The sequence below is a fragment of the Equus asinus genome, chromosome 6 (assembly GCF_041296235.1).
Source record: "Equus asinus isolate D_3611 breed Donkey chromosome 6, EquAss-T2T_v2, whole genome shotgun sequence".
Taxonomy (NCBI): Eukaryota; Metazoa; Chordata; class Mammalia; order Perissodactyla; family Equidae; genus Equus; species Equus asinus.
In genome coordinates this window covers 82,330,218-82,345,256 of record NC_091795.1, presented here as the reverse complement: position 1 = coordinate 82,345,256, position 15,039 = coordinate 82,330,218, and the positions used below count along the sequence as shown (strand labels likewise).

The 15,039-nt window shown below is 36.3% G+C and overlaps 1 protein-coding gene across 8 annotated transcripts in view; it reads left to right on the top strand.

Moving 5' to 3' along the window:
• NCOA1 (nuclear receptor coactivator 1) overlaps window positions 1-15,039 on the top strand; it is a 251,176-nt gene that overhangs the window by 214,547 nt on the left and 21,590 nt on the right. For all 8 annotated transcript variants that reach the window (XM_070512516.1, XM_044772038.2, XM_070512513.1 and 5 more), the window contains 4 exons: window positions 278-446; window positions 1,450-1,764; window positions 9,857-9,958; window positions 12,061-12,463. In XM_070512516.1, the coding sequence (XP_070368617.1) occupies window positions 278-446; window positions 1,450-1,764; window positions 9,857-9,958; window positions 12,061-12,463 (989 nt within the window). The remainder of the gene's footprint in view (window positions 1-277; window positions 447-1,449; window positions 1,765-9,856; window positions 9,959-12,060; window positions 12,464-15,039) is intronic.

The window sequence follows — 15,039 nt, the reverse complement described above, 5'->3', positions numbered from 1 at the left end:
CAGGCTATTTCTGTAAGCTAATATGAAGAATATGGAAAAAGAGTTCAGTGATTGGCAAAATAATGAAAAATATATTCAAGCTACATACGAACGTTCATAAATTTCTGCACATTAAGTATAGAACATTTCATTGCATAAGAATTGTTGAAAAAGCATCTCAACGGAGAATTTTCTAGAACTAGATTTGTGTATCTGTGTGTGTGTGTATTTACATTCTTAAGATTGAATACTTATTTGCTATATCAGTCTTAAGCTTTCTTATATTTTGATTCTGCAGCCAGTGTATTAGTTCACAATTAGATGAGCTTCTCTGTCCACCAACAACAGTAGAAGGAAGAAATGATGAGAAGGCTCTTCTTGAACAGCTGGTGTCGTTCCTCAGTGGCAAAGATGAAACTGAGCTAGCTGAACTAGATAGAGCTCTGGGAATTGACAAACTTGTTCAGGTATGTATTGAAGTTGGCATTATTTAAATGATGCAGCCCTAAGGAGCTATAAAATGATTTTTAAGCATGATTTTTCAATATCGTTCCCACTGTGTTTTATTTGTTTTGTAATTTACCCTTGTGAAAGTTATCAAAATATATAATAGTTAAGTAATGGGTGTTTTAAGGAAAATTTCATAATAATTAGAATTAGAAAGTCTTAGCCTTTCAATATGGAACAGAATCTTTGAAGCTCCCTCTAGAATAGACTCCAGATTTATATCATCACTTCTTATTTTAGGGCTTAATTTATCATTCATCTATGCTAGACTTCAGCCTATATAGTCAATGACATTCCAACTTCCAGGTTAGTATTTTTCATACTGTGGGGTTAAAAAATCAATTTAGCACATCATGACCAGCATTTTTTTAATGGAGTAGAATAGTGTAGAACACAAAATAGTAGAATGCATAGCCCACAAAAAGGAGAAGTTATGTTTTATGAAACTTTCCTTTCAGTTACACACACGCACAACAGGTCCCAATTTAAATTATATTTTTTACAACGAGTAATAGTCAAAAAGTTTGAAAGCCGTAATTCTATGGCGTTCTGTTAGGTCAGCTATGTGTTTTTTTGTTCAAATAAGATAAAAGCATGAATTCTGTATCTGAGGTAGAAAAAATCCTAATTAATCCCTCCTTTAGGAATCTACTTTTATTGGTAAACTGTTAAATGTACAGTTTGTTGATTCTTAGTCTTTTCAATGTGGTTCTTTTCATCTGTTTACTGAGATTTTAAACATCTCAGTTGATCTATTAACCCATTTCAAAAGTAACTTTCATAAGTGATTCCTTTAGGTAGCAAACTTCTGGAGAGCTTCATGAATTCAGCATGAATATATTATGATGAAACATTCTAGAGATAACATGCTCTCAGATCCAAAATTAAATAGAGGAGCAAAATTAAATAGAGGAGCCTTGGCAGAAATTTATTTGTAAAATGTTCTGGCTTATTTTCCAACAGGGAGGTGGATTAGATGTATTATCAGAGAGATTTCCACCACAACAAGCAACACCACCTTTGATGATGGAAGAAAGAGCCAACATTTACTCCCAGCCTTATTCTTCTCCTTCACCTACTGCCAATCTCTCTAGCCCTTTCCAAGGCATGGTCAGGCAAAAACCTTCCTTGGGGACTATGCCAGTTCAAGTAACACCTCCCCGAGGCGCTTTTTCACCTGGCATGGGCATGCAGCCCAGGCAAACGCTCAACAGACCTCCAGCTGCACCCAACCAACTTCGACTTCAACTTCAACAGCGATTACAGGGACAACAGCAGGTGAGTACTCTTGTTTAGCAGGTGATAGTTTTTAAAGGTATATGCTAACTCTCTCTGTAATAAGGCAGCCTAATTGCTACAAGAAAGGTGTCAAGTCCACTTCCAGAACCTTTATGAAAAAACTATCCTTGGTCTGCTAGGATAAAAATAAGGGACACTTTCGTTCAATTAAAGAGTGCTGCCTCCTAACATGCTACTTTGAGACCTGCAATTTTTAAAAGCAGTTTAGTGTTGTTATTTGAGATAAAAAATATTTAGGATGAACATCATACAATTAAGTTAATAAATAAGAACATAGCTTAATTTATAAGGTAGAGCATCAAGAGACACTGTTTATGAATGTTGGAGCAGAAAATGAAGTTTGTTTATGTTATTTGAAGTTGGAGTGATTGAAGCCTAGTGATGTTATTATATTAGGAGAGTGGAGGAAGGGATAGTTTGAGGGTCCTGGAAGTTGTGCATGAGTTAAATCTTCTCTCTCTACAGGTAATAAGTAGGTATAGTGGCATAAATATTTAAGACTGTATAAACAGCAAATATAAGGATGATCATCAAGAACCAAAAAAACAAATGGTTAAAAGAATTGTATCTGGGAAGTGGTACTGGGGCTGTAGATTGTTACTTCTTGTTATTCATCTTTTTGTATTTTTTTCAATGATATGCATATATTGCTTTGAATTTTTTTTAAAAAAGTATTTAAAGCAATTCCCTGAAGCCTTACTAATTCAAGAAGGAAGAGAAAGAAGGAGCTAAATTATGTTGGAGAGGCAGTATGATAGAATAGTTATAAGAATTAGCTCTAGTTTCAAGTCCTCATTCTAACCTTAACTTAGGTGAGTTGACAATTAAATTGTTTACCCTTTTAAAGCCTGTGATTCCTCATCTATAAAAAGAATCTAATATATCATTCCATTAGCTCACAGGTGATGTGTGGGTTAAATGAGATAATAGGTGTAAAAGCTCTTAGCGCAGTGCCTGGCATATAAAATTTTATTCAATAAATATAATAAATAATATAAAGTGTTCTCCCCTTCTGCTTAAAAAGAGGAAGATGATGAAAGGGAGACAGAAAAAGGGAGTGATGAGACAGGAAAAAGTATTTTTTTTTAGTGGTAGACTAACAAAGAAAGGAATAATTTTTAAAATGCTGGGGTGGAATAAAGGACTCAGAGGAATTAAGGGAAGAGAGGGAAGAAAAGAGGAACAAAAAGAAGGGAATAGTGATATGTTCTAGGTATTAATTTAAGATAAACTACTTCTTGTTATAACTTATCATTCGTCATTAGAGATTACAAGAATAAAAAAATGCTTAATAGTTCCCCTGTATTTAATCTTTCACAAAACATATTTAGGGGGACTATACTAGGTACTGTGAGAAATACAAAGAATGAAAGATACAGGCAAGTTTCAGAACTTAACAGTCAGCTTGGGGTATTCAAAACGTATACACCTGAAAAGTTAAATAACAGATCAGGCAGTAAGTGATTAAGTGCTAAACCAAAAAAGTAGAGGAAAGAGTAGATATGCTGATTTCCTGATTTTGTAGCATAGAGTTCAGTAAATACTATCTGAAGTTAAAGGTTCAGTGAGCAAGGCCGCGCCAATAATCTAGGTGAGATACATGAATGAGTGAAATGATAATTCACATGTAGTTCAGAAAAAAGTTGGTTTTGCTGTAATGTACTCCTTAGGCAGAGTAGCAACGCTAGGATATACATGAAGTAAGGATGCAAATAGGTGAACATGACTCTTTGTTTCTTCCTTTATATATTATGGAGGTATGTCCAAAGTTTGGTGGTCTTGGTAGCCCAACAGAGTAAAATATCCATCAAGTTGGAGAAGTACAAAATTTCGGACATGCTATTTTTGTTTTCATTGAGATAACATTGATTCATAACATTATATAAATTTCAGGTGTACATTATATTTCGACTGCATTGTATTCACCACCAAAAGTTTAGTTGCCGTTCAAGGGCACACTGTGTTTTAAGCCCTCAGACTGTCAGTACACAAAAACAACTATACTGCCATATAAGACAATAACTCTGCTACCTAATTAGCCACATCATCCAGACCTACTCTTTGAATCCTTCCATAAATTCTTCTGTTCAGCAGTGGGGCACTCAGTCCATAGTGGCTCTTGCACTCCAGATGCTAGGAGTATTCCATGTGTCCATCTAAGGGCTCTCTGTGAGAAGATCTGGCCAAGACTTAGCTCAGCCAATGTCTCAGTTAATCCTTTCAGCAACAAAGAAAGAAAAAAGATCAACTCAAAGTTGTAAAACAGTGAAAAATATGTATTTTGACTCAAATATTGAGATGATACAAAATAGAGACAGGTCCAGGTGTGGTTACTTCAGAGCCTCAAGAATGTTATCAAGGATCCAAGACCGGAGATGAATCTATCTTTTTACTCTGTAACCCTTGGCAACTAGAAAAATGGCAGCTGAGGTTACAAATATCGCATATAAACAAAACTATCTAGTAGGAAAAGAGGAACTGTCTCTTTCCTATGGATCTCTTTTCAAAAGTCAGGAAACTTTTTCCAGAAGGTTCTTGTCCCTCTTTCCTCCCTCCCCGTACAAAAAAAGAAAAAAGGAAAAAAAAAGGATGTCACATGTTTGGCTAGCCAGAACTGAGTCACCCTCACTACTTACTGGCAAGGAATGACTTAGAGAAGGTGTAGGTTACCCCTGAGATGTGTGATTTGGGATAGTTAGCTGAACAAAATCCTATTTTGTCATCCAGGAAGAAGAGGAGAGTAAATGACTGTGGTTTGGAAATTGAGGTTTAAATATATTATTTAAAGTTATATAGGCAGATTTACAGTTGAGATCAAATTGGTAAACTGAGGTGGAACATCTACCCTCTCTCTTGCCTTAAATTCCGTTAGATGACAGGTTGTATAATTTAAGTGAGTAAGCTCATATCAGTGCAGAAAAAAAGAATACCATCAGTGCACTAAAAATTAAGCAATTTTGAAACATAGAAAGCAAACATAAGAAACAAAATTATCATATGCAAATAATAGAACTGCTTACATAGAAAATCCAAGAGAATCTATAGGGAACTTAGAACTAATAGAGAACTTCAGCAATGTTTCTACATAAAAGAACAAGAAATAAAAATTAATGGCAATCCTTTTTACTAGCAAAAACAAAACCAATTAGAAAATATAATTTCAAAATATATTCACAATTTGCAAAACTTAGGAAAGTATGAATAATAATTGAAAGTCAAAAAGAAGAGTCCAAAAAAAAGGTATTTGTGAATTAAAAGACTATTTTTCTGAAATTAAGCTATAAACTCAACATGGAATTTGACAAATAGATGCTAAATTTATTTTAGAAGCATGAATACAATCTTAAAGAAGAAGGAGGATGAACTTGCCCTACCAGATAGCAAGATTTAAAACCAAGCTTTAGAGCCAGCCCTAATGGCCTAGTGGTTAAAGTTTGGCATGTCCGCTTTGGTGGCCCAGGTTCAGTTCCCAGGTGTGGAACCACAGCACTTGTCTGTCAGTAGCCATGCTGTGGTGGTAGCTCACATAGAAGAACCAGAAGAGCCTACAACTATACACAACTATGTACTGGGGCTTTTAGGGGGAAAAGGAAGGAAGAAAAAAAAGAAGGAAGATTGGCAACAGATGTTAGGGTGAATCTTCCTCTGCAAAAATAAAATTAAAAACTGTTAAATAAAATTAAAAAAAAACAAGCTTTAGAAATTAAAACCAAACAATGTGTAACTGGCATAGGGATAGACAGTTGTATCAATTGGAACATAATAGAGAACCCAGAGACAGACCCAGGTGTGTACAGAGACTTGATAAGTGACAGAGGTGGCAATCAGTGGGGAAAGGATGGCCTATGTAATAAATGCTGGTACATTTTGCTGTCCCTGAGGGGAAAAACATTAAATTAGATCCTTATCTCATACCATACACAAAAATAAATTCTAGGTATTTTAATAACCTAAATGTGAATGTGAGGAGGTCTTTATGGCTTCTTAACAAAAGGACATACAGGAAAAGGTTGATGTTTGCATTAAAATTTAAAACTTATAAGTTAAAGAGATACCATAAACAAGGTTAGAAGACGGGCCACAGACTCAGGGAAGATATTTGCAACCCCATATAACTGACAAAGGATTAATACCTAGAATACATCAGATTCATAGCATGGCATTCATAATACACTTACCTCACTGGATTGACATCACCTGTTTACTTGTTGGTCCTATCCTCTCCTTCCCCCTTTCCTCTTGCCCAGCGTGGGAGCTGTAAGCATCAGGAATTCAGCACAGTTCCTGCTAATTTGAGAAAGCAAAGAAAGGGACATATTCAGATCTTTATCATAGCTTGTTTCTTTTTAATGAATCTTGAGAAGATCAGTTTAAAAACAGATATGATTTCTTGACCTTAAGTATATCTCATTGACTAGAATATGGTACATAGGAAAAAAAATATTCTAAATTTGATTATACAGTTATGAATAATCCCCAGTTGAGGGACACAGGGAGGAAAAACACCTGGACAACTAGTGTAGGTACATTGGTTGAGACTTAAAGAACAGCAAAAATGAAGGAAGGAGCTGGTGATTAAGAAATACAAAGTTATAAACCTTTAGATGTAGTATTGCTTACATCTCAAATAAGCAAAGGCTCAAAAAGATATATCTATAATACCAATAAGGAACTCCTAAAGTTCTATTTTGGGAAAAGGACAGCAGCAAAAATGGGTAGACCTACTGCTTGGAGAAAATGATATAACATTGGCTGACAAAAGATACAACTATTCTATTCCAGTTTTGTTTTCTTCTTCTGTAGCAAGGTCCATGGTCTTCATATGATCAAGAAAAGAATAATATGAAGAGGGAGTAACAGTCAAGACAGATAAAGAAATATGGTGTACTTAGCCATCTTAAAACAAATCAAGACCAGATATGTTATGTGTTAGGTTACTAAAGAAAGGTGTGGAGCTGGTGTAAGAACCACTATTGATGATATTTTATAGATTATAGAGAATAGAAATGACCAGAAAATAGAACTAAGATCAAAGGGCAGAAAATACAGGGATGCAGATTTCACCTCTGGGTTTCTAGCAATGAAAATTGCCTGATAAAAGAATAAACTTATTTAAAGAACTCCTTGTCTTGGTAAGAATTTATGCAGTGGCTGGATCAGGGCTCTCAACCTCAATACTGTTAACATTTTAGGGCTGGATAATTCTTGTTAGCGAGGGGCTTCCTGTGCATTGAAGGATGTTTATCAGCATCCCTAGCCTCTATCCCTAGATACTAGTAGCAACCCCTCCCTAAGTTGTGATAACCAAAAATGTCTTCAGACATTACCAGATGTCCCTTGTGGGGCAGAATCACCCCTGGTTGCGAACCTCTGGGCTAGATAATCATCTTTTAAGTTTATTATAGAAGAACTTCTTGCTAAGGCATTAAAAAAAATCCATTCAGACAGAGAAAATGACAGCCAGCCTTAACAGTGCACATGTGTGTGTGCATGTGCATGTGTGTTGGCTGGGTTTGTACTTTGCCACTGGCCACAAGCCCCACATTTCCTTTGGTAGTACAACAAGCCTTTTGACCTGGCCTTATAGGCTTTTGAATTTGTGTCCAGAGCTCTGAGGACTACCAGCCTCTCTCCTCCCACTCCCTAACCCCCTAAAAGTTAAGATTTCTGAGGAGATAAAGGATATGGTGATCCTTTTGGGAAGACTTCCTTAGAAGAAGTAGGACTTGACCTGTTTGCCAGAAAATGGGTAGCATTTTCGTAATCAGAGAGAAAGGAGGGTCAGAATGAGACAGTTGTACACAGCATTAGTCAGGTGGTACACACAGATAGTCAAGGAGAGGGAAAAATGAACAAGAATTATTTCATGGGCAGAAATAGATCAATTTTTCTTCAATAGGAAGTGCTTGCAGGTTGCTGCTACTTAGAATAATGCCGTCTACTTCTAAAAATAGCCTATTTATTTTCTAAGGTTTTAACTTATTTTCTAAGGTTTTAATGTATTTTCTAAAGTTTTCTCATTTTTACTACTTCTCAAGCATCTTTCCTCTGTCCCCAGCCATTCCAGTCTCACGTTATCTCACAATTCAAAGAATGTATAAAGCTCCAAGTTTGGAATCCCAACTCCCACTCCCCAGACAATTTTACTTCTCTTTATTGCTAAGTATTAATGTATTTTCACCTGTCTTCATTGCCTTCTCTTCTCTTTTTGTACTTGCTGTTTTTGCTTCCTCAAGTTAACTCTACTTTCAGGGTCTCATTGAGCTCAGTCATGCTCTTTGTCCTGGGCTGAGTTAGTTGCTGCCTCTGCTGCTGTAGATGCCTATAAATGTGGAAGTACAGCACTTGTGCATTGTGCTGTTCTGTTTTGGCCTCTGCCACTCGACAGAGAATTCCCAGAGGATAGATATTTGCTCACCTTAGTAGCCTTCAAACTTTATGTAGTATCTTGCATATACTGCGTTTTTGATAAATCTTTGTAAAATTAGTGCTTTATTTAAACTTATGTCCATGGTCTGTTGCGTTTAAGAAGGGTGTCGATTTTTTTACTTGAGTCTCTCTGACTTTTAAAACCGTAATGATAGTCTCTTTGTTTTTGAAGTGATTCTGAATGTTTTATCCTATTCTCCAATGCCTGAAAGTTGTAGTGTTTAGTTTAGTGTTTAGTGTTTACATTGAGCTTTTCCCCCAAAATCAGTTTGTTTTCTGATCTGATGGGAGCCAGAAAGTGAATGAAGCCAGAATTAAGAATTGAGGTATTCTGAGATGAGATATTTAATCACTGTTTACAGCTTTTTGGATTCTCTTGTAAAATTTTAATAGGCTTTCTAGTTTGCATATAGTATATTAAAATGTATTAAATGTATTAAAATATATTGATATATCAATATCTTATATCAGTATAATTTATAAGTTACATAGTACCATACAAATAGAAAATAGTATTGATATTATTGTTACTATTCTTTCTCTAAACGGTTTATTCATGTCAAATTCTTGAACAAGAACTTCTTTAAGTCATAGATTGTTTATAAGGAAGTATCACTCGCGAGGATGCTTGTTTTATTACCTGATAAAGTTAAGGGATGCCTATTACCTGGAACCCTAAGCCTGATATAGACAGCATCTTCCAAACTAGTATTCCATAGAATAGTGTTCTAGGAGATAAATGTTAATGGCTATATGTCAGAAAAAAAAGTTTGTGATAAATAAGTCGCATAGTATATCCCCTTTTTGCGGATCCACAATGTGCTTTGGCCAATTAAAGGTTCATAGAATTTCTGCAGTAAAGAAATCTATTTCACCTTGTGTAACCCATCATTTCCAATACTTAATACAGCACAGCATGCTATTTTCCTGGCACATCTATTAATATCCTGCAGAACAATGTTCTTTAGAACACCAATTAGGGAAATGCTGGTCTAAAGTAATTACTTCTTCTAGTTAAATAAATAGTCCATTTTCTCAGACCATTTGTTTCTTACATAATTCTCTCCAGCTATTGAAACCATGTTGGATTATCCTCAAATATGTACCCATCAGAGAGGCACCTTCCAAGTGAAAAGTACTTAAACTTTTTCACTCATCTTCCAGATCTTTGTAGAATGTGCTCTATTGTATACTTACTTTTTTACTTATAATAATTTAAGACCTAGGGCTGATGCTTCTTTTCTCTCCATTATTGCACTTGTCTGAAATAACTAAGAATTAACATGTTTTTAAAAGTATGATCAAAGTGTTTGTGTGTGCGCATGTTTGTATACACACTGCTGAACACTAAATATGGCAGAGCCCTTGAAAGTAGAATACATACGTGTACATATATGTGTGCACACGTGTGTATGTGTTGCACTTTTAAGTGCTCTGCCATGTGTAGTGCTCTGTAGGCGGGAAATATTTGATAAATATTAGGAATTGCCATCCTTTTAGCAAATAAACATGGGAAATAATCTATTAAATCGGTCATATTAAAACTTGCTAGTAATCAGTCAAGTTTGTGTTACTCTGTAAGGACCACACTATATGTTTATATGTAGAACTGTGATATCTCATTGTTTCCATTTTTCTCTAGTTGATACACCAAAATCGGCAAGCTATCTTGAACCAGTTTGCAGCAAACACTCCTGTTGGCATCAATATGAGATCAGGCATGCAGCAGCAAATTACACCTCAGGTACAGTGTTAGTACTTCTCTAACCCAAGCCGTGTTTCTTAAAGTGTTGACTTGAGTGTCTTTGAAATGGTCTCTGAACTGATCTTTTAATGACGTTTGTAGTGTAGCTTTCTTCCAGAATGAATTTATAATCAACTTGTAATATCCCTTAATGATATTTGCTCTGAAGCCAAGGGTTCTTTTGTTTCTGTTTGTTTTGTGTTATCTAGTACTCCTTACTTAACTTCCACACATAATTTAATATTTTTGCTTCAACTGCTTTTTTTTTTTTTTTTTTTTTTAAGATTTTATTTTTCCTTTTTTCTCCCCAAAGCCCCCCGGTACATAGTTGTATATTCTTCGCTGTGAGTCCTTCTAGTTGTGGCATGTGGGACGCTGCCTCAGCGTGGTTTGATGAGCAGTGCCATGTCCGCGCCCAGGATTCGAACCAACAAAACACTGGGCCGCCTGCAGCGGAGCGCACAAACTTAACCACTCGGCCACGGGGCCAGCCCCAACTTCAACTGCTTTTTTATGTTTTCTTAACCAAGTTGACACAAAAATTTGGGGGATGATGGACTTTAGAGAAGATTTAAATAAGATTCTTCTTTTCTTCGTAAAATGGACTGAGGTGGATTTGGGGCAAATGCAGGAAGCCAACACTAACCAAAGGGGATAAAATACTGACAAAAACTGCTGATAAGCAGCAATACTGTTATCATCATAGATCCAGACTTGGGTTCCTCTTTCTTGTAAATCTCAGTGGTTAGCTCCTGCCATGATAATTAGATAATAAGGAAACAAGACCCCACTTTTGGAATTCACGTAAAGATGATTTCTATCAGAAAGTCGTATGTCACAGTTTCTTCTAGGTTGGACTATATCTAGTTGGCAAGGTTAATTTTAATGGAGCAGCATGCTGTAATCAGATCCTCGATCTGAACTGACGTTTTCTTAGGGGGGCTTTAATGACATGCCACGTTGCTTTGCAAGTTCGACCAAAAACTGATTGCAACCTAATTTTACCACTTCTTTCCTCACCATGGTATTATAACTATTAAAACACTTACTCTAATACCTAGAGAGTAGTCTTATCCTGTGACAGTAATATAAAATAGCTGTTTCCGTTTATTTCTGTTTGTTATATTATTTCTAATTGATAAGTGATAATTTGTTTGGCATTGGTTCCTGGATTCCTGATTCTTTCTTTTTTTTTTTTTGGTGAGGATGATTCACCCTGAGCTAACATGCATTGCCGATCTTCCTCTTTTTTTCGCTTGAGAAAGACTAGCCCTCAGCTAACATCTGTGACATTCTTCCCCTACTGTGTATGTGGATTGCCCCCACAGCACGGCTGATGAGTGGAGAAGGTCTGCACCCAGGATCTGCACCCGTGAACTTGGGCTGAGAAAGCAGAGCGTTTGGAACTTTAACCACTCAATCGTGGGGCTGACCCCTTGATTCTTCCTTTTTTAGTGGTGTTTATAGGTTTTTCTAATTGTAAAGATAATGCATGCTCATTATAGGTAATTTGGAAAATACAGAAAAGTATGATGCAGAAAGTTTAAATCACCTATAATCACATTTTATTCCTTTAAATAAGGTATAATAAGTGATCTCAGTGAGAAAAGGAAAAAACTAAATTTCTCCATACTAGAAACACAGTAAAGTTTTTGGAAATGAAAGAGAAAAAAGTCGGGACAACTGAATGTCAGATAAGATAGAAGTCATCAAGCATGTCTTCTTTCTCTTCTTTATGGTTTTCATGTTTTTCTTAACAGTTTCACGGCCTATAATACTAATAAATATATATACTTTTTTTTACTTTCCTCAGTTCTGTATAACTTTTAATTGAGAATTTGCATTTAACCAGCTCTAATAGTCAGATATTGTTTTAGCATTTCTCAACTACCTTTAATCTGTAAAATGTACTTAATTCATTTTCTCTCCTGTGATTATTACTTAAGAGGTTTTTGTTCTGTTTCTGTTTTAGTTTCCCTTGTACACTGGTAATTGCTACATCTTTTGTTGCTGCAAACTTCTAAGCTTATATCCTCTAAGCCTTCCAAGACAAGTAGTGATTATAATAATATTAATAAGTGAGGATTTTTCCTCCCTTGCAGCCACCCCTGAATGCCCAAATGTTGGCACAGCGCCAGCGGGAGTTGTACAGTCAACAGCACCGACAAAGGCAGCTAATACAGCAGCAAAGAGCCATGCTCATGAGGCAACAAAGCTTTGGGAACAACCTCCCTCCCTCATCTGGACTGCCAGTTCAAATGGGGAACACCCGTCTTCCTCAGGGTGCTCCACAGCAATTCCCCTACCCACCAAACTATGGTACAAATCCAGGAACCCCACCTGCTTCTACCAGCCCATTTTCACAACTGGCAGCAAATCCTGAGGCAACCTTGGCCAACCGCAACAGCATGGTGAACAGAGGCATGACGGGAAACATGGGAGGACAGTTTGGCACTGGAATCAATCCTCAGATGCAGCAGAATGTCTTCCAGTATCCAGGATCAGGTATGAGGATCACAACTGAATGTTGCTTTTATAAGTACTCCATACAAGCTCAGGTCTCTCTTCATGTGTGTTTTAGTTCACTGACGTTAGGCAATATGCTGAAGGAGAAAGACATTGATGTGGGAGTCAGGAGATCCAGGCTCCAGACTCAGCTCTTGCCACTAAACGGTTGAATGGTTTGAGGTTTATCTCTCTTTGATAGTGAAGATGATTAAATTAGAGGATCTATAAGGACCTGTCTGACTCTAAAATTTGTAACATTTTGTGTGCAAAGCACATTTTCTTATTTTCTCTCATGGATCCCTGTAAGAGTCTAATGAAAGTGTGCTTCAGACAATGGGTTTAAATACATTAACTTGGAATCAACATACAATTTTTTCATTATGTTGGAGGTTTTATTTTTGATAGTTTACATAAGGATAATCAATCTTCCCAAAGTATCTCGGACTTCGCATTGATGTCACCACTCTTAGCAGTTTAGGTTGTAAGCTATTTCTCTGCAACTCAGGTAACTTTCTGGCTTCCAAAAGGTTTTTTCTTTTTTAATCTTTCATTTGCATTGTCTCTCTTCCATTCTCTTTGTCCTAGGTGGTGATATCTTTTTAAGTTTTTCTTCTATCACTTTGAGATTCTAATAGATAATGACAATAAAACACATTTGATTAATCCATCATTTTTAATCAAACTTTGATTCAAAATTAAGGGCAAATTCCTGAAAAAAAATTGAAATAAATCTTTTGATTTTTGTAAGTGAAAGAAAAAGTAAATTTTTGTTGTTGTTGAGGAGGATTGGCCCTGAGCTAACATCCGTTGCCAATCTTCCTCTTTTTGTTTGAGGAAGATTGTTGCTGAGCTAACGTCTGTGCCAGTCTTCCTGTGTTTTGTATGTGGGTCACCACCACAGCATGGCCTGATGAGCAGTGTGTAGGTCTGCGCCCGGCATTGGAACCTGTGAACCCTGGGCTGCTGAAGTGGAGCATGTGAACTTAACCACTATGCCACTGGGCTGGATCCCAAGAAAAAGTACATTTTAAGCCTGCTTAAAAATGAATTTCAATGAGAAAGCTGCTGTTTGACTTGAATAAAATGTTGAAGATATATAGAGATTTTTGACAGCTAAGTCAGTTTAGACTTTTCATTCTAATGGCAACAAGTGCTAAAATCCTTTGACTATTAAATTAAGTATCTGAAGAGATTTGTGTCAGAGAGTACTAGAATTCTCTAAGACATTTTAATCAAAATTATGCCACGTTAGTTCCTTTGTCCTCAAGACAATGAAGTCATCTTTGGCTGGTTTCTATCACTGACACTATCTCTGCGGGCAAGAAAAGGATTATAAATCCATATTTTAATTATAAGATTGAATGGGAGTGACCTTCAAAAGTGTTATATTTTCATGTCTTATGATTTCTATATGCAGAGAATTTGACAAACCCTTTTCACTTTATTCTAGCCTGCAGAAGTACTTTCTCCAATGTTAGAAGACTTGTATAGTTATCTGTTTCTCCATTCCTTTTCCAAAATGGCAGCTTAGCCAAAACAACAACTAGATTCTTAGTAGCATTTATGATATTAATTGCAGAGCCTTAAACCAAAGATTTATCTCTTTCATTGGGGAAAAAAAAACTAACTACAAGTAAGCCAAACATTAATAAATTCCCCAAGGATTCTTTTTTAAAAAATAAAAATAATATTTGTGTCAATTTTCAGTCATGCTCTTTAATATCCTTCTCTGGAAAGCCAAGAAAGAACTTCCTGTCCTGCTCACATTCCTTGACAAAGCCGCCTCGAAAGGCAGTGTTTCAAAGCCCCAGTTCCAATGAAGTGGGCAAGGTTTCTTTCATTGTTGTTTTTGATCTATTGCAAGTTAATATAGAACACAGTGATTGAGGTAACGAGTGCAGCTTACTTCTTCACCTGGCAATATAACCAGATGTGTTGCCCCTCCATCATAAGTGCTCTATCTGGTTCCTGGATTTTCCTTTCAGTTCAAATTTTAATTGACAAAAAATACTTTTCACAAAATAATTTTTTTTGATAGAGTTGGCATTTATACAACAAACAAAACCCAGAAGCTGGGTGCAGTGAAGAGAGTAGTAGTTTCCTCCAGTTGCAGCTGAAATGAAATGGCAGAGCTTTCAGTTCTTCTGGAAACTGCTTGAGATTAGTAGGGGGAAAATTGTTAGTTTTTCTGGCAAGCATTAAAACATTTAAAGATACAAAGATTTTTATTTCTTCCACGGCTCTGAGTTGTAAACTCACTCTGACGTGATCAGCAACCTGGTAGAAGGCTTCAAGACCAGGCTTTGTGTTGGTACAAATTCAAGTTCTGGAAAAGTTCCAGTCTTTTCAAATCAAGCCTTCTCCAAAAAAAAAAAGCCGCCACATGTTTTTGTAAATAAAGTTTTATTGGATCACAGCCATGTTCATTAGTTTATATATCGTCTGTGGCTGGTTCCACACAGCAGAGTTGAGTGGTTGTTATGGAAACCTTATGGCTTGCAAAATGGAAACATTTACTATGTGGCCCTTTGCAGAAAAAGTTTGCTGATCACTGTGTTAACTGATGACGGTAA